The sequence below is a fragment of the Pundamilia nyererei genome, unplaced genomic scaffold (assembly GCF_000239375.1).
Source record: "Pundamilia nyererei isolate P.nyererei 1_Seehausen unplaced genomic scaffold, PunNye1.0 scaffold00102, whole genome shotgun sequence".
Taxonomy (NCBI): Eukaryota; Metazoa; Chordata; class Actinopteri; order Cichliformes; family Cichlidae; genus Pundamilia; species Pundamilia nyererei.
Window position 1 is genome coordinate 2288281 of NW_005187503.1, and position 26601 is coordinate 2314881.

The following is a 26601-nucleotide window of genomic DNA, read 5'->3' on the forward strand; positions in this document are numbered from 1 at the left end:
AAAAAATGCATCTTTTGGCAACTTCAAGAAGGCCTGACATCAACCACTTGAGACTTTGTTGCATATTTAATGCCACAGAGTGTTTTTGTCTACATAAGCTTTGTCTTTATTTATTCAAGTTCAATAAAGAAAAGCTTATAAAAAGAAACTTGGAGAAAAAAAAGGAAATCAATCAAATATCCCCTTAAAATTAACTTAAGTGTTTGCAGAATTAAAACTGGCTTCATAATTTGATAGGTCAACAAGGCTAAGATAAAGAAAAAAAGCTCAGCTAGTTAACACATGAGGTTGCACTGCATCATCACCATTAAATATTAAAGGTCAAGCAACAGGTAGGCCAAACTCTGTTTTATCCTTCTTTTTGACTCTATTGGCAACCGCAATTTACAAAATAAACATGATGTTGTTTTAAATAAGACACGAAACTAGCAAACCATATAGTCATCAGGAAAGAGTTTACTCACATCATAGACAACGCTACGGTCACTTTAGCGGTCGCCTCAACAACAGTTTGTGACCATGGCAGGACCAAAATACCTGCAACCTTGTGCAATGAATTTGTTATCTTGTTCCCTTTGAAATGGTTGTTTCAAACACATGGACCAGGTTTGCAGAGACGGTCTTCAAAGCAACTTTGGTGCTTCAACACAGCAATAAAATGGCATCAAAACTGACTTAGTCTGCAACCAGTTTGCTACAAGTTTGAGATTAAAAGGCTTCAAGTCAGAAATTACAGAAAATCTGTTGGTGATAAACTCCTAATCTGCAGCGCTGCAAATACACAGAAATGCACATTAATTACTTACATCGGAGTCTGAGCAGACCCTAACAGATATGAAAGAGACCAGAACTGACCACTAGAGACTGGTCTAAAACCTTCTGGCAACCACCAGTTGTGGGTGAACAATAAGTATTCCCTGAGTGGTTGCAAGTGGCTGCTGAGCCTGAGTCACATAGGCCTAAACCAGTTGGGGAACCAGTGTTCCCCAACTGGTTGGCAAAAACCTCCTTGTGACCACTTTAGGATATTGGTACAGTCTTAGTAATTGATGGAGTGTTTACATTAAAAAAAATACATGCAACTGTGGGAATATGCTAGCATTCAAAGCAATTATTAGGAGGTTTGTGGTGCATTATCTGTTTTTTGCATCCTATTTCAACCAACAAGAGTCAGAAACCTCCAGGAATCACTGCCAGCCACTCTTGGAAAACACATTTTTCCCCAACCAATAAGTGGTTGTATCACATCCATTATGTTGGACATTTCTTGAGTAATGTGCGCACAATGTCACGTGAGAAATCTATATCCATCTTTTAAATCTGTTCACACCATATCAAGGCACCTGCTCCACTGACACTGCACATTATTTTAGCATAAAGTTAACCACATGACTCCAAGTGTTACAGATATATTTTCTGTGCCCTCCATGCAAGTAGTTTGCACATCCCTGCACTCTGCTGCTTTCTTTTCATTTCTTTCAATACAAAAACCCCCCCAAAAAAACCTGTTCACACTTTCAATAAAATTAACAAAATTTCACACAAGCTTCTTAACTCGCAGTACCTGCCTTTGCTTTCTTTTTCTAGTGTCTCTGTTATCCAGGTCAAACTCCTCATAACTTTGCAATAAAACTGAATGTGATTCAGGAACATGAAGCAGAGCATAGCAGTGGAATATGATACCCTGTAGATGTATTTTTTTTTTTACAGTTTAATTACAGGAAGTGACCTTTGCTGTATGCCATGCTCACTGTGCTTCCTGCTCATAGCTACACGCACACAATCCAATAAATGCAATATGCAGCAAAGGACGAAAAAATACACTAAAATTCACTTTGCATGATAAGCCTGAACTTTAGGGCCAAAGGAGCAAATGTAAATTGATTTTCTTTGTACCCATCCAACCAAATCCTATCAACAAGCAGCTGTACAGTGATCTGAATGAAACACGCTGCAGTTAGAAATCATACAGACTGTTTGTGCAGCCCTTTAGCATCCAAGCCAAGCTAGCAGAGGTCAGAGAGACGGGCCGAATACTGACGCGATAATTGACAGCGTGACGTGATGTTTCTCACCTCAGCACCATGGGGCAGAATCCTTTTCCTGAGGGCCGGGGAGGGCTCGGTTGACTGCAAAGGAGTCAGACCCCCGTTCTTCAGTTGCTCCCCCGAGGGCGACTTTGGTACAGTCCACACAGGAGCACCATCTGAAAAACGACAAGTTATTGTTGTTGAAAGAATCAAAGAGGGATCAGGGTGAAAACCAAGATTAGCCTCTCCTTTTTATATATATATGTGACATTCAATATAAAGGTGTGTGTGTGACTGATGGAAGTGACAAACCAGGAAGGTGTGTGCACGTGTGTCCTTGCATGAATCTACGCGAATTTAATATTTGTTCAGTGTTATAGCCTGCCTTGTATTGATTCACATGATCAAACATACAGAAGCGACTAGAATGGGGATTAAATTTGATTCCCATCCCAAAAGGATCAAAGGCTCAATAAAGAAGAAGAAAAGAAATCAATCAACCAATTTCTTTCCACTTACTGCAGCGATTGTGCATTTAATAATAAATCATACCCAAAAATGCTCAACCTTTACTGTCTTCACCTTCTGGGCTTTTGCTGTCAGAGATGATCATCGAACTCAAGGATCTTTTGTTGAAGGCGCAGTTGTTAAATGTCAGCGTTGTCAGAACTGACCCATTTTTAGGGATTTTCTAACTCATTCAAAATGTTAAGAAACTTTAATTAAAAAGCCACACCTGCACACATTGTACACAAATAAGTACAACATGGATGCTTGAGATTAAATGGGCGCTGATTGGATTTAAAATCAGTATTTTCATGCATCGTCTTTAAATGTTACATCAGCACCTGCTTCATTGTAATTTAATCAAATCCTGCTTTCCGAAGCAAAATAATTTAGTGGTTCCCAAACTGGAGTACATGAAAAAGACTTGCAGGTAAACCAAAAGCAGAAGCCAAACCTGCACCAACAAACAAAATGAAGGCAGTAAAATATAACAAGGCTCATTTCAGCCTCTCAAAATATTAGTTTCTGAGCTAATGTGAACAAGTTAGGAGCTCACAAGGCAACGTGTTCCTTATTTATTTTCAGCATTAATGACACCTTAGGTATTTTTATCTAAGAAGCAGGGGGAAAGGCAGAAAAACTGAAGTGAAACAGCTGATTAAACAGGACATTTTCTCACCTACACTTCATTTACTCTGGCCTGAATCCTTTAATTAATTTGTGAACTTGTAGGTTTTTTTTACGGTTTGGGTTTTTTTCATGCAGATAAAACTCAAAGTCAACTCTGAGAATGTTCGGTCCACTTATTTACCAGACGTGTCAGCAGGCAACAAAAGATGCCGCGCTCCTACAGGGTGGATTTACATTTATTTACTGCAGTTTGTTTATCTGCACGTCTATGGTACTCACACCTAGAAGCTGGGTTAGATCAAGGTCGAATCAAGTTTTCAACGTAAATGGAAAAATAAAGCAGGGTTTTATTTTAAACAGCTGGCGCAGATGCAGGTGAAAAGTCCTCAAAATCACGACAGGAGTCAAAGGTTAGATCACAACGAGGCTCCTCACTGGATGTGTGCCGAAACGTCCAAACTACATCCTCAGACTTTAAATAGAGTCGCTACTTTTGAAGGGCTTCCAATGCAGTCCTCAAGCAACCCAGTATTTGATGAAGGCCTAAGTGTCTTTATCAGTAAAATAAAAATGATCAATTTTTAAGCTGCGTGATTCAATTGTTAAAAGCTGCTAATACACAGCAGAGAAATGGATCCCATTTCAAAGTACTGTTAATGGTGCAACACCAGAGATCCTTCTCATATCCACTCTCTGCACTAAAATTAGGTTAAATATCTAATGCACCAAGAGGCTGCTCTTTGATATCCATTAGTGAGAAGCTAACTGTGCTGATACAGGTTGGCATTCTGCTGGGCCCAGAGGGTCTGTCTCTGGAAAAAGTGCTGAAATAGCCCTCAGGCCAGGTTCTGCTTTGGTCAACTGAACAGTTTGACTGGCAGGAACCTGAAAGTGCGAAGAAACTACCTCCAGTGATACCTGGCTCCTGTAAACCGGAGACATAAGGGCAGCCAGCTCTGCCTGAGGGCAGGATTTGTTATTGAGCTGTGAATAAAGTGAAATTGAGTGTTTTTGTGTGTGCACTTTTTGAAAAGGTTATTGAAGATGGCGATGGCTTTTATCAGAATTCAATTTTAACGTAATTAATTATTCATTTAAAACTTCTGAAGTTTTGTGTTTTTTTTCTTCATTAATGGGTTTTTACAATTAAATACTTTCTCCAAGATGTCACAATGAAGCACCAGAAGCAGAGCTACTCGGTGAGCTGGGGCATGTCGCGGGCCATTGGAGAGAGGCATGCAGGTGTGTTATCAGAGATCAAACAGTGGCGACACAAACATTCATGCAGAAGATGTTTCCAATGGCTTTATCTTCCATTTCTGGGCCGTGACATCAATTCAGACTTCCCGATGATGTTGTCACATCAGAATTTCCCCCTACAAGTTCCCCCTTTCACCTCTTTTAAATAAGACTTTCAGCTCTCACTTATATTTAGATGGACTGGTGTTTTTCTTTACTAAATTTTTGCTAAGCTTGAAGGGGACTGGTTCACAAAGGTTTGGAAATTTCCTTTATGGATTTTCAGTTCCTTAAAGGAAAATGCTGCTTGTGTGCAGGGGAAAGAGGAGTAGGGTGGGTGGGGCTTCAAGCTCTTTATGACACTGACTGAGCAGCGGAAAGGAGGGGATCCAGAAAGTGCTAGAGCAAGCAGCAAAGATCCTCTGTGATATCAGCCGATAATAATGCTGTCTGGTGTGTGACTGGCAGGTTTATGTTGGGTTTGTGACTCAAAAGCAAGTTGCTTTGGTTTGGTTTAAAAGTACGGAAGCCTGGAGGGACAAACGTGCCAGCCAAACTCAGTCCAACCTCATGCTTGGCTCTCTGCAAGAGTTATCTTGCCCATGCAGTGGCAATGCTTTGGTCTGTGGGCATAACAATACCATTCAACCAGCCAGCCACTCCCTTTATCAGCTGCTTTTTAACAAGATACTCAGGTAGCCATCCATGCTTGAGAGCCAAGCTATGCTAACGACCGAGGATCCTAACAAAAACAAAAACGAACTCCTCACTGAGGTGTGGCGGGTACATGCCGGAAGCAGGGAGCAGCTGGACCCCCGTGGGACTTATCAGCCAGGATGCGGAAGGAAAGAGGTCTGTACTTGCGGCCCGGTGGTCCCACTCCACACCACCCCCTGTCTGACGAACAGGTACAGGGCAAGGTGAATGCTGGCGCAAAAAGAAGACCAACAAACTGTGAGGACTGGAAGATTCAGGATGCGATCCAAACCCAAACGACCTTCCCAAAGTTACAGGTACAAGTGGGAAAACAACTTTATGGCTCAAACACTCCGATGAATAATCCACAGGGCGTAAATGATGGATCGGAAAATGTTACAGTTTGCTCGCAGGAGGAAAGCGGTTCAGATTTACAGCAGTTACAGCAGATTTCAAAATCCCTAGAAGCTAAAAATATTCAACTCTTCAGTATCCACATTCAGTTTATGGATTTTTTTTTCTTTTCTAAAAGCAGGAATGAATATCATCTCAGCTTGTCTGCTTCACAACCCTCTCGCTTGTGCTAAAGCAGTTAAAGCCTCTATTCATTACTAGCAAGAGCTGTATTGGACAGCACTCTACTCCTTCAGTGTGAGAGCTTCCTGCTCTGAGAGATCACTTTATATATAAATGTAGCCACTATGAACTCCTCTAAAGGCCCAGCGGTCAACTTAAACTCGCGTTCTTTCTAAACACACCTTCGGTTTACCGCAAGCAACCTTTCAAAGAAAAACTAATTCATGCTAATTGTCTGTGATTTAAATCTTTAGTCTTACAAAACAGCATAAACCCTCCCCAAACACGTCTACAGCATAATTTTACTTATTTTTATTTCCAGTAATATTTCTTTTACCAATAAACTGCCAAATGCAGTACCTCCAAGGCAATATTTCAACACAGATGTATTTTTAGTGGCATATTAGCAGCCAATTACCAATAATAGGAAGGAACTGTTGATTTGTCGACAGAAGTGTATCCCCAGATTGTGCCCTAGCTTATGAATAGTTGGTGTGATCCATCCTGCTGTGACTGCAAACAGAATACATCTGCCACTGCCACTTGTTGTTCTTTTTTTCCCCAATCCTAGGGGCAACGACTGTTTGGTACTCAACAGGTTTTTAGAGGAGTATTACTTTACATCAACCCCTCTCCTCTCCTGGAGAAAACCTTTATCATGCTATTGTTTTATAGAAACCCAGAAAGTATAAATAGATTACAAATATTCCTCTTTGCTTGGAAAATAGGATTAGACTCCTACATTTGATGGACTTCAATTTCCTTCATCCTTCATCCTCCTTTATCCTTTCCGTTGGCATTTTTATTTTTATTTTATTTATTTTTATTATTATATACCCATATAACCACCCTCAGTCTGTAAACGGTTTTAAATAGAAACAACTTTATTGGATCCATTATGATCTGGCACAAAGAGGGTTAAACATGGCAGAGGTCTAACAATATAGGCACCAGTGTGGATTCCTTTGGCAAAGACTTGAACCTTTGAGATGTTGAAGTGCATAGTATAAGGTTTCATTCACACATACACCCTGATTTTTTCCCTCACATGCATATAGGGTGACAATCTGAAATGTCTGCACCAGCTCTGTAAACAATACTTTCTGTTAAAATCATTGCCATACGCGCTCCTTCATGCGTTTACTTGGCACGACCATTCTGAGGACTGCTGGCATTTCAATGCAACTGAGGACATTGAAGAAGACATAAAAATGAATGGAAGCGATACAGAACAACGCTTATGAGAAAAGACAACAATTTAACACACAAATGCAACATTCAACAACAATTGCTGGAAAGGTTTAAGTTCATGGCACCCATCAGGCAGGGACAAGAGGCGCAGTCTAGCTGACACAGCTGGGCCTTGCCGCTGGGTTCGGGAGATGGAGACTGAAAAGACAAGGGGGATGTGGGGCATGAAGGGGTCGGGGGCTCCAGCAGAAGCACTGGAACGGGACCCGTGGCGGACTCACCGGAGGGTGCTCCTTGGGAGGCGTGGTTGCGCTGGGAGACCTGGGACTGAGGTGGAACCTGGCTGCGGCTCTGAGTCTGTTGGAGGATGTTCAGGCACTCGCCCAGGCAGCTCAGTGTGGCAGCCGACGTAGCTTTGAGCAGGAGCAGGTCCTGATCCAGACAGGAGAGCGGCCCTTTGGTGGGCAGGGAGTCGATGGACTGGACAAGGTTCTTCTGTTGGCCCTCTGCTTGGGACATAACCTGTGGACGCACAGTGAGACATGACATTAATAAAAATAATCATACAATCAACTGTCACGTTACTATAATTTCCAACAGATTTGGGTGCATATAAACTGAAATTACGCCCACTGTAATACAGCCCCAATCAAAAGTTTAAGACCAGATGAAAAATGGCAAAAAATCAAATTTTGCATGGTTGGATCTTTACAAGGTTCAAAGTAGAGCTTCAACATAAAACAGGAATAAATGTGAATGAGACAAAATATTTTTTGAGCATGCAATTTATTGAAAACAACACTTGGACTGAAACAGGCTGTTTTACAGCTCATCAAAAGTTTAGGACCAAACCTGTAAACACCCCCAAAACAGAAATCAAAGTCCCAAACATGAACTCAGTAATGAGTAGCTCCACCGTTATTGTTGATCACTTCAAAAATTCACTGTGGCATGCTTGATGCAAGCGTTTCCATGAGGTGAGTGGGAACATTTCTCCAAGTGGTGAAGACGGCTGCATGAAGGGCATCTACTGTCTGCAACTGTTGTGTATTTTTGTAAACTTCTCTTGCCATCCATCCCAAAAGGTTCTCAACTGAATTTAGATCATGAGGTATGTTGCAACATCTGGACTAAGCGTGCGGCCGTTTGACACCCCTGCACCTCCTGAAGCTCCGTTGTTCAAGGAGACAAGGCCTTTGAAGACGTTTTTTGTTTTTGAAGCCTTTCAGTCTCAGTCTGATGATTATGGCGCTGCAGTCGGCACCAGTAACGGCCTTAATTTGGCTCAAGGATCGTCCAGTGTCTTGACGGACAGCCAACTGGATCCTCCAGCTCGGTACTGGTGAAATTTGTTTGGTCTTCCACTTGACCTTTTTGTGCCATAACCCTCAGGATCATTTAAGAAATTCCGAATGACTGTCTTACTGCGTCCCACCTCAGCAGTGATGGCGCGCTGCGAGAGACCTTGCTTATGCAGTTCAACAACCCGACAACATTCAAAGAGGAAACGTTTTCTTGCCTTTGCTATTAGAACATCATGACAGTGTGACTACCTGACAGAAAATGACAATGAATCCACATTTTTGCACAGATTTGGGTTTATAAAGGCAAACTTATGATCAGCTGTAAAACAGCCTGTTTCAGTTTAACCGTTGTTTTCAATAAATTGTATGCTCAAAAATTTTTTGTATTTGTGTCACTCCCATTTCTTCTTGTTGCATATTGAAACTACTTGGAACCTTGTTAAGATCCGAAATATGACTTTTTGCCATTTCTCAAGCGGTCTTAAACTTTCGGTCAGGACTGTACTTCACACATATTTTAATGTACAGATTGTTACTTTTTGAGGCACTTGATGAAAACGTGCTGATAATATTTGACATTTTTATTCTCTTTCTTAAAACTAAATCTCTACTCTGCCATTCATTAATAACTCAGTCAAACTGGAGTAAAAGCAGGACGGCACCTATGGGCACCTACGCTATTCTGCAGGTACAGCCCTGCAGCAACTACGTCACTATTTGTGGAGGAATTTCTAATTCAGATATATGAAGTTCTTTCTACACTCTGAATGTAAGCAGTCCATGTTAACGTCTGTGTAGACAGCACATTTAATCACCACATTATCACAAACAGATTGCATGTAATTGTCAACTTGACCAATTTAGTCACCGACTGACAGCAGACTGAATCCACCTCTGCCGTTTTATCACCACCTTGATGTATCAAAGTAACTTTGAACACCGCGACTGTGATTGGTTGCAGACCTGGATCTGATTATTGAAGCAACAATTTTAAATGAAACAAAGCTGCATTTAAAATAGATGCTGCAGTTAATTGTGACGTGTATTTAGCCTGTATCAACAATTCATGCTCAATTTGCTGCTTTTTAACTAATGTTTGATTAAGAAAAAGAAATTAGGAAATTGTCCATCTTAACAGTCAATACTGTTGAACTATTGACCTGTTTTTGCATTTTAGGGACCTTTAAACCTAAAAGCATAGAATGAGGGAATAAGTATGAGAGAGAATGTATCTTCACCCTAGAGCGGACAACTGACTCCTGAATTGCCGAGCTATTTAGTTCCAGCTGTGCTGACTCACTGTGGAAAGAGCAAATCTTTAAAAAGTAAGATCAGTTTGTTTGTTTGTTTGTTTCTTTAAACACCGAGCAGGATCCTAGCATCACTTTTGGGCTACAGGCCACATTAAAGCTTACTTTTGAGCATTAGAGACACTCTAATCCGAATGCACACTTTTAGAAAATGGCTTGCAGCATCTTTGAATGTTATCATGTTGGATTAATCGAGGACAGTATTTGAAGTCTGTTTGCACAGGTTATGTTCACAAACCAAACCAAAAATGTCAAGTGCACGCATAAAGAAACAGAAATGAATGTGACTCATCTTTCATCATCTTATACAACAACTTTACTGGCATGTTGGTGGTGATACCACTTAGCATTAATTCTAGTGGTATAACCTCAGTCTTGACTACTGGAAACAAGCAATCCACACAACCTGCTCCAAGACGAGAGTGCCAAAAGAAGAAACTGCAAAAACTCGTCAAAGCAGAAAGGTTCTCCTCCGTGCTCCCACAGACACACAGAGTATTTCTTACTTACTGAAATTATCTCTGTATGAGTCACCTATCAGAGTCTAAATGCATCACAAAAGAAAAAAGACTAACCACTTCTCGCTTCCAGTGTAATAAGCTTCTCAGGGCTAATGAATCTGGGTTGTTTATCACGCTGGAAATGTTGTATTCATTAATATTGAATGGCTTCACAAACACTCGTCCTCTGCGTACACTTCTACAGCACATCTGTCTCCATGCATCAGTACACAGAGCTATTCTAGAGTCACTGAAAAGCTGTTGCAGTGAGGACGATGTGGCAAAGAGATTCACAGGAAGGAATTTCATCCTGAAAATGGCACAGTCGTTTTCCAATTATTCAGCTATGCTGAAGTTCTCGGGGAGAAGGGTGGTGTCATCTATTGAATGCTTGTTATAAATAGATTCTTAGTGTATGGTATCACTGATATCATCTCTGCTTCACTGTGTCTGTCAAACAATCACAACTTACTCTTTTACTTGAAACAGGATTTTATTTTATTTTCCAGCTAAAATCCTTCACGCTGTCACACTCTGTGACACATTACTGTAATTACAGGGCATTATTTAAGGCTTTTCTACATTACCTTGTGACAGAAATCCTCATACCACAATATCATGGTTGACATTTTTCCTGTATAAGTGGTGAATTCAACATGACCAGTCTGTTTTAGCATGAGAGCAAGCATGCTCGATAATATCAAGTGAAATCATAAAGTGATTTATGCCATTTATGCACTCAGTGGAAGTCTCTTTCTGCCACATGTACTTGCACATGTCAAAACACTGACACTTAAACTTAAATTGGGTGATTTCATCTAATTAAAAATCAAACATGTTCCACTTTTTGATGAAAATGATGCCACATTTAAGGGTATTTCAAGGGATGAAGGAAGGAGTCTTTTTTAGATATTATATTTTAAAACTTCCACTATCTAGAAAACATTTTCAACTAAGTCCTATTATTAGTATGTATTTGCAGGAGGTAAGGATCTGGTGCAGTGGCCCTATGAACATGATGAATATGAATATCAACAGTTAAATTTAGGTGAATCATTCCACAAATATTGACTTTTTGTTTTTTGACAGAGCAAGTTTCTGTTAATATTATATCCAAAATTTGTGGTAATGTTCCCTTTCATTTCTCTCATTCTTTAAAATCTTCAGTTGTGTACAGCAGCCAAAGATTATGTTGGCAAGCGGAGCAAGGTGTTTTAATTCAGAGCATGCTGATTATATGTGACAAAGAAAAAGAGGATGTGCGCTGGTTTGGATTGTTGTGTATAGACTTTGTCTATGAAAAGCTGTGAATAAAACATAAGCCATCTACCTGCAGGTCACCAGATGTGCTTCCAGAGCTCAGACATCCAAATCTTTCAGTGCTAAATTGAGAGTCCAGAGCGATAATTGATAGACTCGTTGTACCAAATAAAACCTACTTTGAGCTGCTCCCTTAACCTGTGGTCACCACAGCGGGTAGCTTCACGTGTTTGATTTGGAGTTTTACCCCAGATGTCCTTCCTGATGCAACCCCAAAGTGGATTTGTGTCCCCAGCTAGAATCAATTAGAAAAAAGACGCAGCTGAAGACATTTTCTAAACAATGGCTTTTTAATATGGCAGCTCAAAAGCTGATGGTTGAAAGCAGGTTCCCCGTCATGCTCGGGATCTGGTGCTTTGATACAATCACCATCGCAGTGATGATCCTCAACATGGAAGTCACATTAGTTTGACACAGAAGTTGATGTTTGTTCTCTGTGTTGAAGTCACAGATGCACACATCGGTCTGAACGGGAGCAGCAGTGCAAAAACTGTCAAGAGGTGCACACCACTGTCATTTTATTTCTTTAAGGAAGACTTAGGATCTTTCCTACTCCATTAAAAAGCAAAACATGAAAATAATAACTGCAAGTGAAAAAAGTTACTGTGGCTATTTCGTTTCCTTTTTGAGAAAAAAAAAGACGTTTAATGTTTTATTTTTCGCAGAAAAAGCATCAGCGGTCTGTTTAATGACATCACTCATTTAACCTGATGTCTTTGAAATTTTTTGCATTTCCTTTTTTTGCTGCTCATCAGCTAACATGTATCATGGAAGTGGATAATCTATGATCAGCATATGCTGGATGACATAATGGCCAGCAGAGCAAAGCCAACTGTCTGTCTCTCATTTGTATCTGATCTGATTCTGAGCTAACAGCAGTGTTGTTATAAAGAAAACTACGATTTCTGTCCATCAGGAAACAGACACAGCCTGCATTTTGTTTGGTTTCGGCTTTAGCCCAAACATTCGATATGATACAAAAGATGAATGCTCAGCACATATACAGCATGGCAGAAAAGCAGAGGTTTGGAGGCGTAATTACATCTGTGTTGCACTAATAATGCCAGAAAGCCGAACATGCCTGAGGGTCTACATTCACTAGAGGGGCCTTTAGGAGGTGGCAATGAAGCTGGAGAGCAAAAGTGTTGCTATGCAACCTAAAGTAACTCAGAAAAAGCATACCATGCTCAAAAATAACACAGCTCACTGGGTTTTATTGTCCACAGGAAAAAATGCAGCCACATTTCTTTAGGTAAAAAAAAAAAAAAAAAAAAAAAGACCTGTTTACACACAAGGAAAATACGATAAAAGCAGATAAAGGAAAAATTTAAAGAGAAAAAATAGACCACAGGGTGAAATAATGTTTAAATATATCAGAATATCTGACACAGCATGATGAAGTTATAAAAAGCAATAATAAAGAGCAAAGTAGAAAACTTAAATGTCTCAAATATTTCTCAAATGTCTGCTAGTGTTAGTGGTCACCTTCGAGGCCCACTCAAATAATTAATTATTTTCACAAATTTCACAAAAGGGAAATTTAAAAAGAAAAAAAATTATTTCAACAACCACTGCTTTCTGTATGTAAATAGCATCAAAGTTGATATGTTTATTAACTTTTAAAAGCAGGTAAAAAAAAAAATAAATAAATAAATAAAAATCAGAGAGCTTTCAATAATGGCAGCTTCCCCCGCCACACACAGAAACAGACAGACAGACAGACAGAGTGCTCTCAGGAGCCAAGAGGACCAGCGATGCTTCCAGAAATAGCATAACCCCAATGATCCAGCTCTACCACGGCAGTGTAAGTGCCCAGTGGTGCTGCTGCACCGACAGCCGAGGCGTTTGATGAGTTCACATCAGCCAGCTGTGACAAGCTGGCTTTGGAGAGACGGTTATGTGGTCTGACTGCCACCGTCACGCATTCAGCAAAGGGACAGATGGATGGAAGGTGACAACGTGACAATGGCCCGAACATTCAACCGAAACCTCGTCGATACATCAGGATAGCAATTACTGCTGTCAGAGTGAAAAAGATTTTTAGAAAATACTGAACTGTACTGAGAAACTGACCAGACACAGAAGCTCCCCAGCACTGACACGTTTTAAGAATCATATTTAAAACGCACATTTACAGCAGATTATTAGTAAGTTTATTTAAATAGGTTATGTTAGAGGCATTAATTGTTTAGATTTCAAATGTGTAATGAATGACAGTATAATATGGCATGTATAGCAACTTGTATGTGTTTGTGTGGTTATAAAGCACAAATAACCTCAATATTCAAACATATGAAAATACTGCTTGAATGACACCATTTTACTTTTTATTCATCACAGTGATTTGTATAATATCAGAGTCACTGTAATAACCAGGTTCTGATATACGAAATGTGTCCACATAAATATTCAAACTATGATAACAACTGGCGAACATAATAATATGGAATTAGTAGAAAACCAAACAGAAATGAGCCATCTGTTTGTCCTTTCATGAATTCAGCACAACACTGCCAATTTACAGCAGCCAACTCTGCCTTTGAACTGACCTGCAAGTTCACAAGGTACAAATGATCTCATCTCTGGAACAAACAGCATTCACATTCAGTGATCACAAAGTGCATCCACGCACTGTAGGGGTGAATCTCTCAGGCACAGAAAGTGTTGTGAAAAAGCATTTGCCCCATTCTTGACTTCTTATTTTCTGCACTCTTACATGTCTCAGATCAAACAACTTTTAATATTAGACATAGATTTTCGCAAAGCCAAAGAATTTCAGTCTGCTCTGAGTCCGGAGGTTGACTAGTCCACTGGTAGAGCAGGGCGATATGACCAAAAATATTTATCGCGATATACATTTGAAAATTTGCGATAACGATATAACTGACGATATAATTGACACTAGACAAAATACTTTACAACTCCTCAACTTTATTAAAAAACCCCATCAATGTATTTTCACTTAAACAAGCAGCTGTTTTTTTTATGTGCATTAAAGTTATATAAAAACGTAACAGTGCAAATTCCTTGCTGACAGTTTAACCAAAAGGCATTTCCAGTGGAATTGGCCGACATATCCATATAACCATGTACAATATCCACAAAACTTAAAGAGGTTATACACACACAATACGGTAATATTATGTTGAAGCGCAGTACGTATCACTCCGCGAGGCTCCGCCTACAATAGCCGTAATGCTCCGGCAATCCATCAAGCGGTGCGGCTTCGTAGCTTAGCAAAGTCGTACTAAAACATTTGACAGATTTTCGAGCGCCGTGTACGACATAAAATCATTTCGAAGTCATAAACACAACCAGAATTCATACATAAGGGGCACTGTCGATTTTCAGAAAAATCAAAGGATTGGTTTTAAGTATGCTGTATTTTCCAAACAACACGGTAATAACGACGGCCCGCTAGCATACCAAAAATAGTGCTTTGTTGTGTATCTGACAGACGAACGCTAAACCAGTTCCACACCACGGAAGTTGCAGCATTTTTACAAACCAATTCGCTCTTCTCATTCTGCGTCGCCGCCATGTGCGTATATAAACATAGGCACTGCGCATGCACGTTTTACTCATATTCTATCGCGATATTTCATTTTCCTATCATTTCCTATCATAATGTTCTTTGTTAGTACTGTTCAAACCTGCCAAAACATTCAGCTTGGGTCACATCAGACCACAGAATATTTTTCCAAAAGTCTTGGGAACCATCAAGACTTTTTTGGCAAATACAAACTTTTCCATGGACGCTATTTTTAGCCCACTCGCTTTCTTATTGTTGAATCATGAATTCTAATCCTTAGCTGACGCATGCGAGGCCTGCCGATGTTATTCTGCGTTCTTTTGTGAGCTCCTGGATTAGTCATTGATGAAATAAGTTTGGTCGGTTGGCCACTCCTGGGAAAGTTCACCACTGTCACAAGTTTTCTCCATTTGTGGATGACGGCTCTTACCGTGGTTCACTGGAGTCCCAAAGAAATGGCTTTATAACAATTTTCAAGCTAAAAGATGTCAATGATTTCTCAGCTGTTCTCAGGCTTTGTGAGATTATTTAGCCTACTTCACTTTGTAACACAGGTTTTATATTTAAGTGATTTATTATCAGGCCTGTGAAACTGAACTCATCTCCCGCAAAATGTGCTCACAATTAATTCATGATTCAACAAAGGGTCCAGGAAGGTTTGGATAGCTTGTGAGAGAGGGTTTGTGTGCCTTAGTGAACATTGCATCTACAAGGTCAGGGGCAATTTGCCCCTGGTAAGGTCTCCCACTTCAAACTAGTTCCAGGTAAAGGACCAATCCAAGCGTGATTCACATTATGGTGGAAAAAGCTGTGATAGAGAGCCTTACAGGAAGCAAAAGAGTGGTGTTTATGAATATTATCAGCTGTAGTAACCAGAAAATAAATTGGATGTACAACAAAACATCCCAGATGCTGCTGTTTGATCATAAATCCACTATGTAATCAGCATGCAGCAGCTTTCTGGCCTCTACAGTGTGTAGTTGTGTATAAATCACAGCACAAGCAGACTCCTGTACTATCAGCTCCAGTGTACTGGCCTGTTACGAATAAAGGCTGGAAAACAACAAATGACAAGAGGAAGAAGGGAAGGCAGGAGGAGAAGTGGAAGAGAAGACATGAAGAGAGATGGAGAGGAGCTAAATAATGGTAGATATGAATCAGGTCACAGAAAGAAGCAACCTAATTCTTCCGGACCAAAAGAATGTGAAGCCTTACAGAGGATGAATCATGCATCACAGAGGGCCTTGTTTTCTGTCTGTGGAGGAAAGGCGGGCACCAGAGGAATGTTTGTTTTGCTTAATGATCACACCATCTGCTTGTTATTTACTCAAACTGTCCCTGGTTCATTCTGAGGAGAGACACTCTGCTCCTGAGAGGTGAGAAATGATCCTGCACTCATACTGATCACTAGCTTCTTTTTCTGTCACAGAGTGAATCCTTTAGGCGTGATATTCTTAGCATGGGGAGACAGACGCACAGCGTGGCGCATCTTGAATGGGGAATTTAACAAGTCGAAGTCAGCCAGGTCTTCAGCGAGCAAGAAAGGCTTAAAAGAAAGATCTCCACATGAAACATTGATGCTCCTCCAAAGAGTGTCTTCAGACTCGCATGCAGGGGAAACTGTTGAGTTAAACGGCAGGCTTTAATACACCGTTTAGTGTTGGGCGGCACAGTGACTCAAGGTTAACAGATGCTCCAGTGAAATGTCAATTACACGACAAGTTATTAGGCAAAAAAACAAAACAAAACATCTCCTCTTTGGTAGGCGTCACATAAAGCTCCTTTGTCCCAGCTCAAAGCAGACAGTAAATGAACTGTCTTTGTCATTCCGGTCCAAAGCTAAGAAATCCACAGGTCAAAGATTGTCTTCTTATCCCTGTAACCTTCAGCTGAGCAACACAGTCAGCCCGACTCATGGCTGAAATAATGATTTAAAGTTAAAAATAGCAAACATCTGAAGGTCCCCGCTTTTCAGATCTTTCACATTTTTGCAGATTGTAATTTTCTTGACCAATCACTGACAGCATACACAAATAAAAATGTACTTTTTTAACGCAAAATTGTCTTTTCACAATAAAACAAACTTCACAATTTTCCCCAAATCCAGTAACTTGAAGGATCTTCTGACATCAAAATAAAACAAAATAAGTGCTCTGCTTCTGTAAAGACGTGCAAAAAATGAACTGAAAATGAACTGAATGAACAACATACGTCATACAACAAAAACATATCAGATACTTCCAATGCATCAATTCCCAGTAGGCTTAGAACTTCTCCAGATAACAGGTCATCCATCCTTTTCACTTTTTCACTCATCTCCATAATTTTCCTGTACCTGATTTGATCCTTTGCTCATACCGAGGCTGCAAGCTTGTAGCTGGTTCCGAGGTTTATGGTTGTGCACGCTTCTGTGGCAGTTCTGCTGCGTTTTACTTGCAAATTGATTCATGAAGGGCTTCCACACTATGCTAGCATGTCGCTGACAGTTTTGCGACACTGCGCGTGTGTTGTTAATGAATAAATATGCTGGATATCAGCAGATTCCAGTTCATGGAGAAAGGAAATTTGTATTTCTGAAAAGATGTGAGGTGAGAAACAATGCCAAAAGCCAATCAACAGACTGGTGGCCTGGCCAGGTTGTCACAGTACTACAGCTGAGACAGACTCCAGTGCGCCCACAAAGTCGATTGAAAAATGGATGGACAGACATAATTTGCCCCAATTTTCAGGCTGAAAAAACCCATTTATGGTTTGTTTTAACAAATTTCCAAAGGCGCTGTGCCATATCAGATTCCCCGACTTGCATATGCTCCCCTGGATTAGCTCTATGGTGCTCTATGGTGCAAACCAAATGCATTGCATGGCTGATTACACAGACTACTTAATGGGAACTGCACTCATGTAATGCTCAGTCGGTTTGTCACTACACACTTTCACATACAATTGCTTGCACCACAATTAGGGAATGAAACACGCAAAAAAAAAAAAAAAAAAAAAAAAAAAAAAGAGTGAAAATTAAAATTTTCAATAATTTTTGAGGTCTTAATTTAGGTTTGCATAATTAAAAGACAAAAACATATCACAAAGTCTCTTATAAAGATAAACAAACATTTTCTGACATGGCCGGCATGACTTCATACCTGTCAGCCTCTGTTTCCATTCTCAGTACCAACAGTTTACATGGGCAGAAGTATTTTAGAAAGCCTCTTGTCTCTCTTTGTCCATATTTCCTCCTGTCATCATCTCTCCATAATTTAGCGACCAGATGCACAGCTGCTTGGCAATAATCCGAAAAGAACATTTTGTCTCTAAACAAAAAAGGGGTGAAAGCAAAACCGCAGCAGCAAAAGGCTGTATAGTTCACCAGCCAAGCATACAATCATGTCTTCATTGTGTCTATTAGTTTTGCTTTACCAACTTCACTTCAAGCCTAATGTTGTGCAATTAATCAATTTAAATCAGCTGCAGACAAGCCTATTAAGAAGTGATGGGAGAAAAGAAGGGAAAAAAAAAAAACAATCTTCTCTGGAAAGATAAGCGGTAAAGAGTGAACGACCGTTCTGAGAGTACAGAGATGTAGCACATGGGGACAAAGTGGTAACTAGAACTGACAGGACTGGTGAATGAGGCGGGGAGAATTAATGAGGATTTGAACTTCAAACTACAGCAAAAGTTACCGGAAATGTCAAGTGAGGAGATTTTTTTTAATTAACTTACGCTGTGCTTCCAAGTTTTAACTCACAGAAATCATAAAACTGTTTAAACGTAGCATTAGTACAGTACACACTTTCAGGGATAAACCGGGCAACACTGCGTGGAATATCAACGGTTTACAGTTTAGTCTTTTCTCTAGCTTTTTTTTTTTTTGCAAATTGATGATTGCACAAACTGCTTCTGTCACCAGCCACGTTAATCAGTATTGATATATATGCAATAAAAATGCCAACCATGCTGAACTTACAGTAAAGTGTGAGCACACTGCAGTCAGTGTCAGGCCTGCCAAGATGCCAGAAATATCTGCTGAACTCACTGCACCAGTGTCTCACCTGAGACTTTTACAATCTCTGAAGACAAAGGTCACAGAAAATATAGCACAGCTTTAAAAAAAAAAAAAAAAAAAAAGATTTTTTTTTTTTTGCCTTTATTTTGACAGGATAGGAAAGTAGATGAGAAAAAAGTCAAGAGAGGGGGGAGCTAACACATAGGAAATGGCCTGAATTGGACTCAAACCCAGGCCTTGCAATGGACTTTCGGTGAAGTTTAGGTGAAATAAGGAGAAAAGACAACCAACAACTAGTCTGTATTAATTAAAAACTGGAAAACTTTCCAGTTAATCAGAATTCCAGGCTCAGGGGGGGAATTCAGATTTTAGGGGATAGTTGGAAGAAGCTGGTTTCATCGTGGTATGTTTGCTCATGTGAAGCCCAATCTCAGCTTATCCAATACAAGTTGCTTCACAGAAATTACTGGACTCCCAGTAAGCTAGTCAGGTTGAAGCTTGCTGACGATGGCAACTGTTGGAAATGCGAGGAGGAAGCCGGGACCCTAGTTCATATGTTGTATGCATGCCGGAAAAATGATTATTTGTGGGACAATTATATTGTAAATTATATTTGAGACTTCACAGTATAAAGGGTGACAAATCATCAGTGCATCAGTCAAATGTTATTACTTCACTCTTCTCTGCAACTGGCTGCTAGACCAGCAACCAAGCATCAGCACCAAGAAAGAGTAGCCCGCAGATCAGTAATACCACATATTTTCACAATACCCTCATCTGACAGCACACACTCACTGCAGGTAGACGGGAAGTCCAAACCTGCCCACGCACTGCTAACACGTTACCACCGCTGAACCATAATTTCCTCATCATCCATCATGCTGCATGTCTTTACGCCACTTTTAAACACGTATTGCTTCACTTTGATATAAATCGCATCAGCTTTTCATACGTCAAAGTAGACAGCGTGCTCTTTTCAATGTCCAGCTCACAATGAACACTCTGGCTCCTTCTTATAAAAGTCGCAATAACAATTGATGAGAAAACAAAACAAGCGGCTGAATTATCTGTTAGCTTCAACGTAGCTATAGCCTTATAGCCTTTATATACAGTGCTTTGTATCTGTGTCCATGCTGTTGTTTCTAACCAGAGGAATGCTACCCATCTACTTCTCTCAGTCTCTACTGCAGGAGAACACAAATCCCTGCAGTATATATGCTCAACTATTCACGAAGCATAATTTCAATCAGCTGCACAGTTATGCAAGATACTGTGGGTAAAAGAAATAAAATCTATAACTATTTACATGGAAGAAGCTGTAAGAAATAAATGTTTGATATTTCTGCCTTTACTGTAATATATATTGTACATATATTTATTACTCTCAGATTTAGCCATTCTTATATTTTGCTTGTTTTATGTTATTGTATTTTTTTTTGCACACCTCTGTTGCTTGTGAAGCTCGCACACAAGAATTTCACTCGCATGTACTGTACCAGTGTACCTGCACATGTGATGTGACAATAAAAGTGATTTGATTTGATTTATTTGTAATTACACAATTTCTAAATATTAAATTGCTAAATCTATGTGCTTGAAAATCAGTAAAATGTCAGGCACTCACAAGATTCCCTGTTGTCTGATTTACTCAGCTCACAAAAAAGCTAAGAAATTATCCGTTTTTCTAAAAAAAAAAAAAAAAAAAAAAAACCCCCTTAACAGCAATAAAATGAAGGAAAAAAGAAATCTCTGAACACTCGTGTTTGTCTACTGTGATGTGATGCATTATACATCACTTGCTGTACTGTCCCGTCTCGTGTGCGCCATGGCGCTCTGTTGTTGTTAAGCTTGAATGAAGCTGTGACGAGCATTAATGTTAAAGTGACCCACATCCGAATGACAGACTTCTGCTACTTCAACAGAGCGTTACACCGCAGAGGGGCTTTAGTTTTTCAAAGTAAAACATTTCTGCTAATGGACACAAAAATACTAAAATTAAATATAATTACTAGATAACCAATCTGTAAAAGCCTTTGAAAACAGCCTCTTATGAGTCAGACTATAGAAAGTATTTCCTTAGGTGGAATACCAAATACCAAATCCTGTCTTTGGAAAACACTGCTCACTGCTGGCATTAATAAAAAAGCCATTACAGAAAATTAGTACAAAACTGTGCTGGATACCCTCAAGCAGTGGACAGACACAGCTGAATAATCTTTATAATGAAAAAGAGATGTTAAGGAGTGACCGTCTCCAGTAAAAACAGAGAAAAGAACTGCCGAGATTACAGTGGAAGAGGGGGAAGAGGAGGTTTCCTTCCCGCGATTCACTTGTGTCAGACAGAAACTGACACAAACACGCCATGATAGGTTAAGCTCTTGTTGGGTTCTTGTTTCTTTATGTAATTTATCAATGAATAAATAACATTTTCTGGAAAAAATTAAACTATTCTTTAACTTAGTTCTTGTAACATATAATTAAAGCCAGTTTCTTTTAAGGGAAAAATTCAGAAAGAAAGTGTACTGAAGAAGGAAACTGCATTCAATAAATCTAAAAGGTGAAAACATATGCCCACTCATAAGTCAAAAGGCGTGTTGTTACTGCTACGACTTCTCCACCCACCTCTTTGACCTCCAGCAGCCGGCCTGGGTATTGACTCTTGGCTCGTCGAGCTGCAGCTGGAGATTTGTGGTGAGTGATCGTGACGATGTTGCTGGGTGTGGCGGGGTGACCCAGGTGCCTCGGAGATCCCGGGGATGAAGTTGGTGTTAGGTGGGGAAGGAGGGAGAAACTACGGGTCCGACCAGAGGAAGAGGAGCCCTGGAAGATGGGATTTAAAGATGACAGGAACATGATGATGTAAAGGAAAAAGTAAAGGAAAATAAATAAATAAAAAATCTATACATAATGATTAAAAAATAAATAAATAAGGGTTTAGTAAGATGTATTCACTATTACACATAAATGGAGAGTAGTTTTATGTTCATGAGCTTCATGCTAGTGTTAATGTTGTGCGTTTTATTATGATGTCACCTAGTGACACGGATCCGTCACTTCCAACTCATCACAACCAACGCCTTAAAACCTTTAAACTCACTGGGTAAGTCCTGGTAAATGAACTGTTACTTAAACCGTACTAATCTTACTGAGCACTACACGCCACTTTCATCCAGTGACACACAATCGTACAATGATTTGTGCTACAGTCATGTGGCAAAAAAAAGTACAACCTCTTTCAATTTAAGATATTACATATCAGGACATAATGGAAGAAAAATGAACTGGTCCTAAGCTGCAGGAGAGAGTCCAACTGAAGAAAATGAAACAAATGTGTCCAAAGAGGAAGCCAGAAAACTTCCAGATTAAATGTTGGCGGTTTGGACATCAGTCAAAGTCAAGTGCTTAATCCAATCAACTGCAGTGGGACCTAAAGAGAGCTGTGCATAGACGGATGCCTGCAAACCTCAACGAACTTTCGTCCATAACAATGTGAAATACTGATAAAATCCAAAACAGCTTAAAGGTGGCTCTGCCAACAACTGAATCATGGAGTCATTGCATTTTGGATTAGTTTGTGTTAAATAAATGTTGACACAGTGTGATGTGTCATGCATCTTGTTGTTCCCCAGTAAAACTGTTACCTAAAAACATTTTTTCTCATACAAGCATGTGAATTGATAGGCGGTGGGTGCCTCAGCTGAGTTTTATCAAAAGATAGAATCAGCCTTTTTGTTGTTTTGTTTCCCTCTGCGGCAAAGCTTAAGTCACATCACATCTTTCATTTTGATGCCTCCTTTGCTTCCCCCTCTGTGACTCTTGTCTCCTCACTTCGCTGACCTCCATGCTCACACAGGCAGCGATGTCAGACCAGTATCTCTCTCTCCTGCCCCTGCTCTCCATTAGTATACTGCAGCAGAGAGCCAGTGCAGATTTATCCCCCAGAAGACCACAGAGGTCTGGTCACAGCAGCGGTGAAAATAAAATGGATCAAATAAACAACTTCCACCCCAGAGCACCACAAAATGAGAGGGAAACAAATGGCCTTCCCGTTTTTGGTCAGAGATGCTGCTCACTCTGCAGTAACCGAGAGGATCAAACCCATCACGAACCTGCCGTTGTTACATACCACACAAATAATCAGGGGTCACTCCCTCTTCTTTTCAGATAATAAAACTGCTCACAAGTTAAGAATATTTTCCTTCTGATTAGATGCATCACCAAAGTCTAAGCAGAGGGAGGTACTGAAGGTCGGTACTTGTGAAGCAGTTCTAACAGAAAATAATCAGCTTACGGGAGAGTACATTGTTGTATTGTGCACGGCTAATCCACGAGCTATGAGTATGAGGAAAAGACAGTGTTTCGGGAGTGTGAACAGATAGACACGCTGAGGTTTTGTCCTCCAAAAACTGGCACAGAGCCCCAAAGCACTTTAATAAACTGCAACAGAAAAAATAAGAAAGCTGTAAAGAAAAAGGAGGGCCAGAGCTGGAAGGAAGGAGGACAGACGTGTATTTACATAATTAGAGCTCTTTTAGATAAGTGCATTCCTCTCTTACCATTTCACTTCTATCTAAAATTAACTGCTGAAATCGTTAAGTTAAATAAATAAATAAATAACTCGGCAATTGCAAAGTTAATGTGATTATACTTTACTAACTTCACTTAAAGAGAAAAGCAGAGGTCTTACAGGTCTTACTGGGGGACAGGGCTCGTTCAAAGAAGGTGGCCTCGGTACACTTCCTGTTAGTCTAACCCTGCGGTACAGAAGTCCTATCTTTACAACAACACTTGCGTGGGCAGACCTGGCCCTCTGCGAGGCATCAGGAGTAGACAGGAAAGTCAGCACCACAGGGAAAGACACTTATTACAAACAACTTGCTATTCAGCAATAAACTTGGTTAGAGTGTCTGAAAATAGCTCAATACTGAGACACTAAATGGAAAAAAAGTACTGGGCCACAGACACATTACACCTGCAGCTGTTAGGCCACCAAAACCGAAGCCATGAAGCTCCCAGCACACAGATTTGATGCTGATGGTAATACCAGAGTTTTTAGTTCTCTCTGTGGTTAAATACTTGCTCATACAGTTGTGGTTTTCCCTCCACCTTTTTAGGGTTTTTACCCAACAATAAAGCACTATGAGGTGAAGGCTGCTGTAATTTGGCCTTATATAAGTGAAACTGAATTAAAATGAAATTGCAGTCATTGAGCTAACAGAGAGTTGGTGCCCTTTACACACTGGACAACAACGCTCTTTAACTGCTGTGGTTCTTAAATGCTTTCATTTGCAACAATATAACTTACTATACACCAGAGAGTATGTAGGAGTGAAGAAACTTCTGACTGACTTGTTAACAGATGTGGCCCATTACTTTGACGAGGTGGGTGTCCACTATGAAAAACTTTCAAGTGTGAATTGATCAAAGTCTATTCAAAGGCTTAATCGAGCAGAAACAGCTGTATCAGTCTAACTCACAGGGCATATGTTGCCTTCTTGTGCCCTCAGGAGGGGTGTTTGCACCTTTCCAGCTCCACAACAAAAGAAATAATAAGGTCACTGGCCAATTTATCAGACTGCTAATCAGCTTGATAACTTCAAAGGCTTTTACAGAGAAACTCTGAAGCCATGTCACGTGAATTTAGACTATCACAACAGAATGCTGGAGCCGGCTACCTGCAGGACTCAGCTGTGGCTGGAAAGGGGAACCCTGTTTGCTGACTCCAACAGATGCGACCTCTGATATTTTGGCCGCACTGCAATAAACAAGGTCAACTTGTCCTGTGGGAAATGATGGGAAGATCCTCAGGCGAAGAGATATAAGTGTCTATTCATTCATTTAAGAGTTAGTGCTTTGTTGAACATGGGGCTTTCTTAGACTGGAAGCTGTATGTGATGCAAACAACGTGGCTGCACAGAGAAAGATGATGTATTTATTCTGCACTTTCACTAGATTATCAACAAAGCAGGTTAAAACAGGAAACACATTTTAACAGCAAAACCTCACTTTTAAATGATCTTTATGTATTATATATGGCACAAAATGAAATGGTTAAGCGCCCCGCCACAAAATTTTGGAAGTTCAAAGTTTAAATTTCTGTCCATAAATCTTTGAGTAATTCTGCAGGCCAAAAAAAAAAAAAAACCCACACACAAAGGAAAAACAGCCTAGTTACATCACTTGGTTCAGTTCTACTGCACCCTCATCACTCCCTTTTACAGCACACAAACAAAGTAGCACAACATTAGCATGCTTCATTTTTTTTAACCTTTAGACCTCATCATGTCTAACAATGCAGTCTCTCTTTACCGGCCTCATGCTCATAGGCGTGTTTGTGACTGGGATAGATATCCATTTATTGATAAAGATGTGTAAATGTGTTTACAGGAAATGAAGGACACGCTTTCTAGCAGTAAACTCTGTTGCGATCAGTCCAGTTGATGAATGGTGGTGATGACACACATAAGACTGATGATTATTAGTTACAGCGCAAGACTAAAGCATGATGGAAGGAAAACTGATTAAATATCACATTTTAAAATGTTATTAGCTTGGAATATAGAGCAATGTGAATGCACATGCCTCCGTAAATAATAACCATCAAGTTTTCTACAAAGCCATACCGAAATAGAAGGTTTAATCTTTTAACAGTGGCAAAAGGTTTACATGTCTCAGTGGTCGAATAGTGAGTTTCGGAGGATATCGGGGATGGCTCTGGGTGTAAATACAGTTTAATCAAACAAAACAGGAAACAAAATAATATTTTTATCATTAAAATAAGAAATACAGACAATAATAAAGGTTAGCTAGGGTTGAAGATTACATGTATTTTCCTGCTGAGCGAATGTACTTCACACTGAACTGCTTGTATGCGTTCATAATGCTGACATCGAGGGGCAGAGAGGTGATGGCTGTGACAGCCTCAGAATAAATTTACATGTAGTTAAAAGTAAATGCCTTTCTGCTGCGTTTTCTCTTGGCTCCGGGCAGGCTGGGAGTGGCACTGGATATGTGGAGCAGTTGGATCGGAAGGAGGGCGGGGGCTGCCGGGTACTACTGGGTTTCTGACTTGGCTCTGTGGCTCCCTTCCCTTCTCTTCCCCACGTTGTGTTGGCCTGTGAGGTGCATTCCCTGGGGCCTCCCTGCAGACACGTTGCCTTGTCCCTGTGCCTGGCTCTTTAGGGTGTGGTGGGTGCCTCTCATTTCAAGGACTGGTAGGGGTGCAGGAGCTGTCAGCCTGGGGTGGACGCCTTGTGGGATTGGTCGTCATGCACTGTTGGAGCTGTGCGGCAGCCCCTGGGTTGGGGTAGCTGCTGTCCCACTTGGTCTTCGGATCGCTTTCTGCCTTTTGGCTTCTGTAGTATTGGTTGACTTATACCGTGTGTTCAGACTTTCCTGCATGGTTCTCTCACAGAACGCTGGTGTTCTCAGCTTGTTGGTCTTTGCTATTGGTTGTGGGGTTTCTGGACTTTTAAGTTCTTGTCACCTCATCAACACTTTTTGTTATATGTTTGAACTGTGAAGATTGGGGTGTTTTTGATGGGGATAGAGTTGTTCTCATAGCACAATTACCCCACTGCCTGCTGCCTTCTATGCTTGTGTACGCACCTTAGTTCAATATTGGTTTCTGGCTCTCATCATGGTGCACTTTGCTGGCTTTTCAGGGGTTTTGGTATTATGGAGATTACAGGTATAGCTTTACAAATGCACACACAAACACACACACACACACACACACACACACACACACACACACACACACACAC

General features: G+C 40.3%; 1 protein-coding gene across 2 annotated transcripts in view; it reads right to left on the reverse strand.

Annotated features, from left to right (window-relative positions):
- Positions 1–26601, reverse strand: part of LOC102201629 (oxysterol-binding protein-related protein 10) — an 89748-nt gene that overhangs the window by 24080 nt on the left and 39067 nt on the right. For both annotated transcript variants that reach the window (XM_005740721.1, XM_005740720.1), the window contains exons 5-7: positions 21458–21655; positions 7151–7391; positions 2076–2206 (exon numbers count right to left, since the gene is read on the reverse strand). In XM_005740721.1, coding sequence (XP_005740778.1) covers positions 2076–2206; positions 7151–7391; positions 21458–21655 — 570 coding nt within the window. The remainder of the gene's footprint in view (positions 1–2075; positions 2207–7150; positions 7392–21457; positions 21656–26601) is intronic.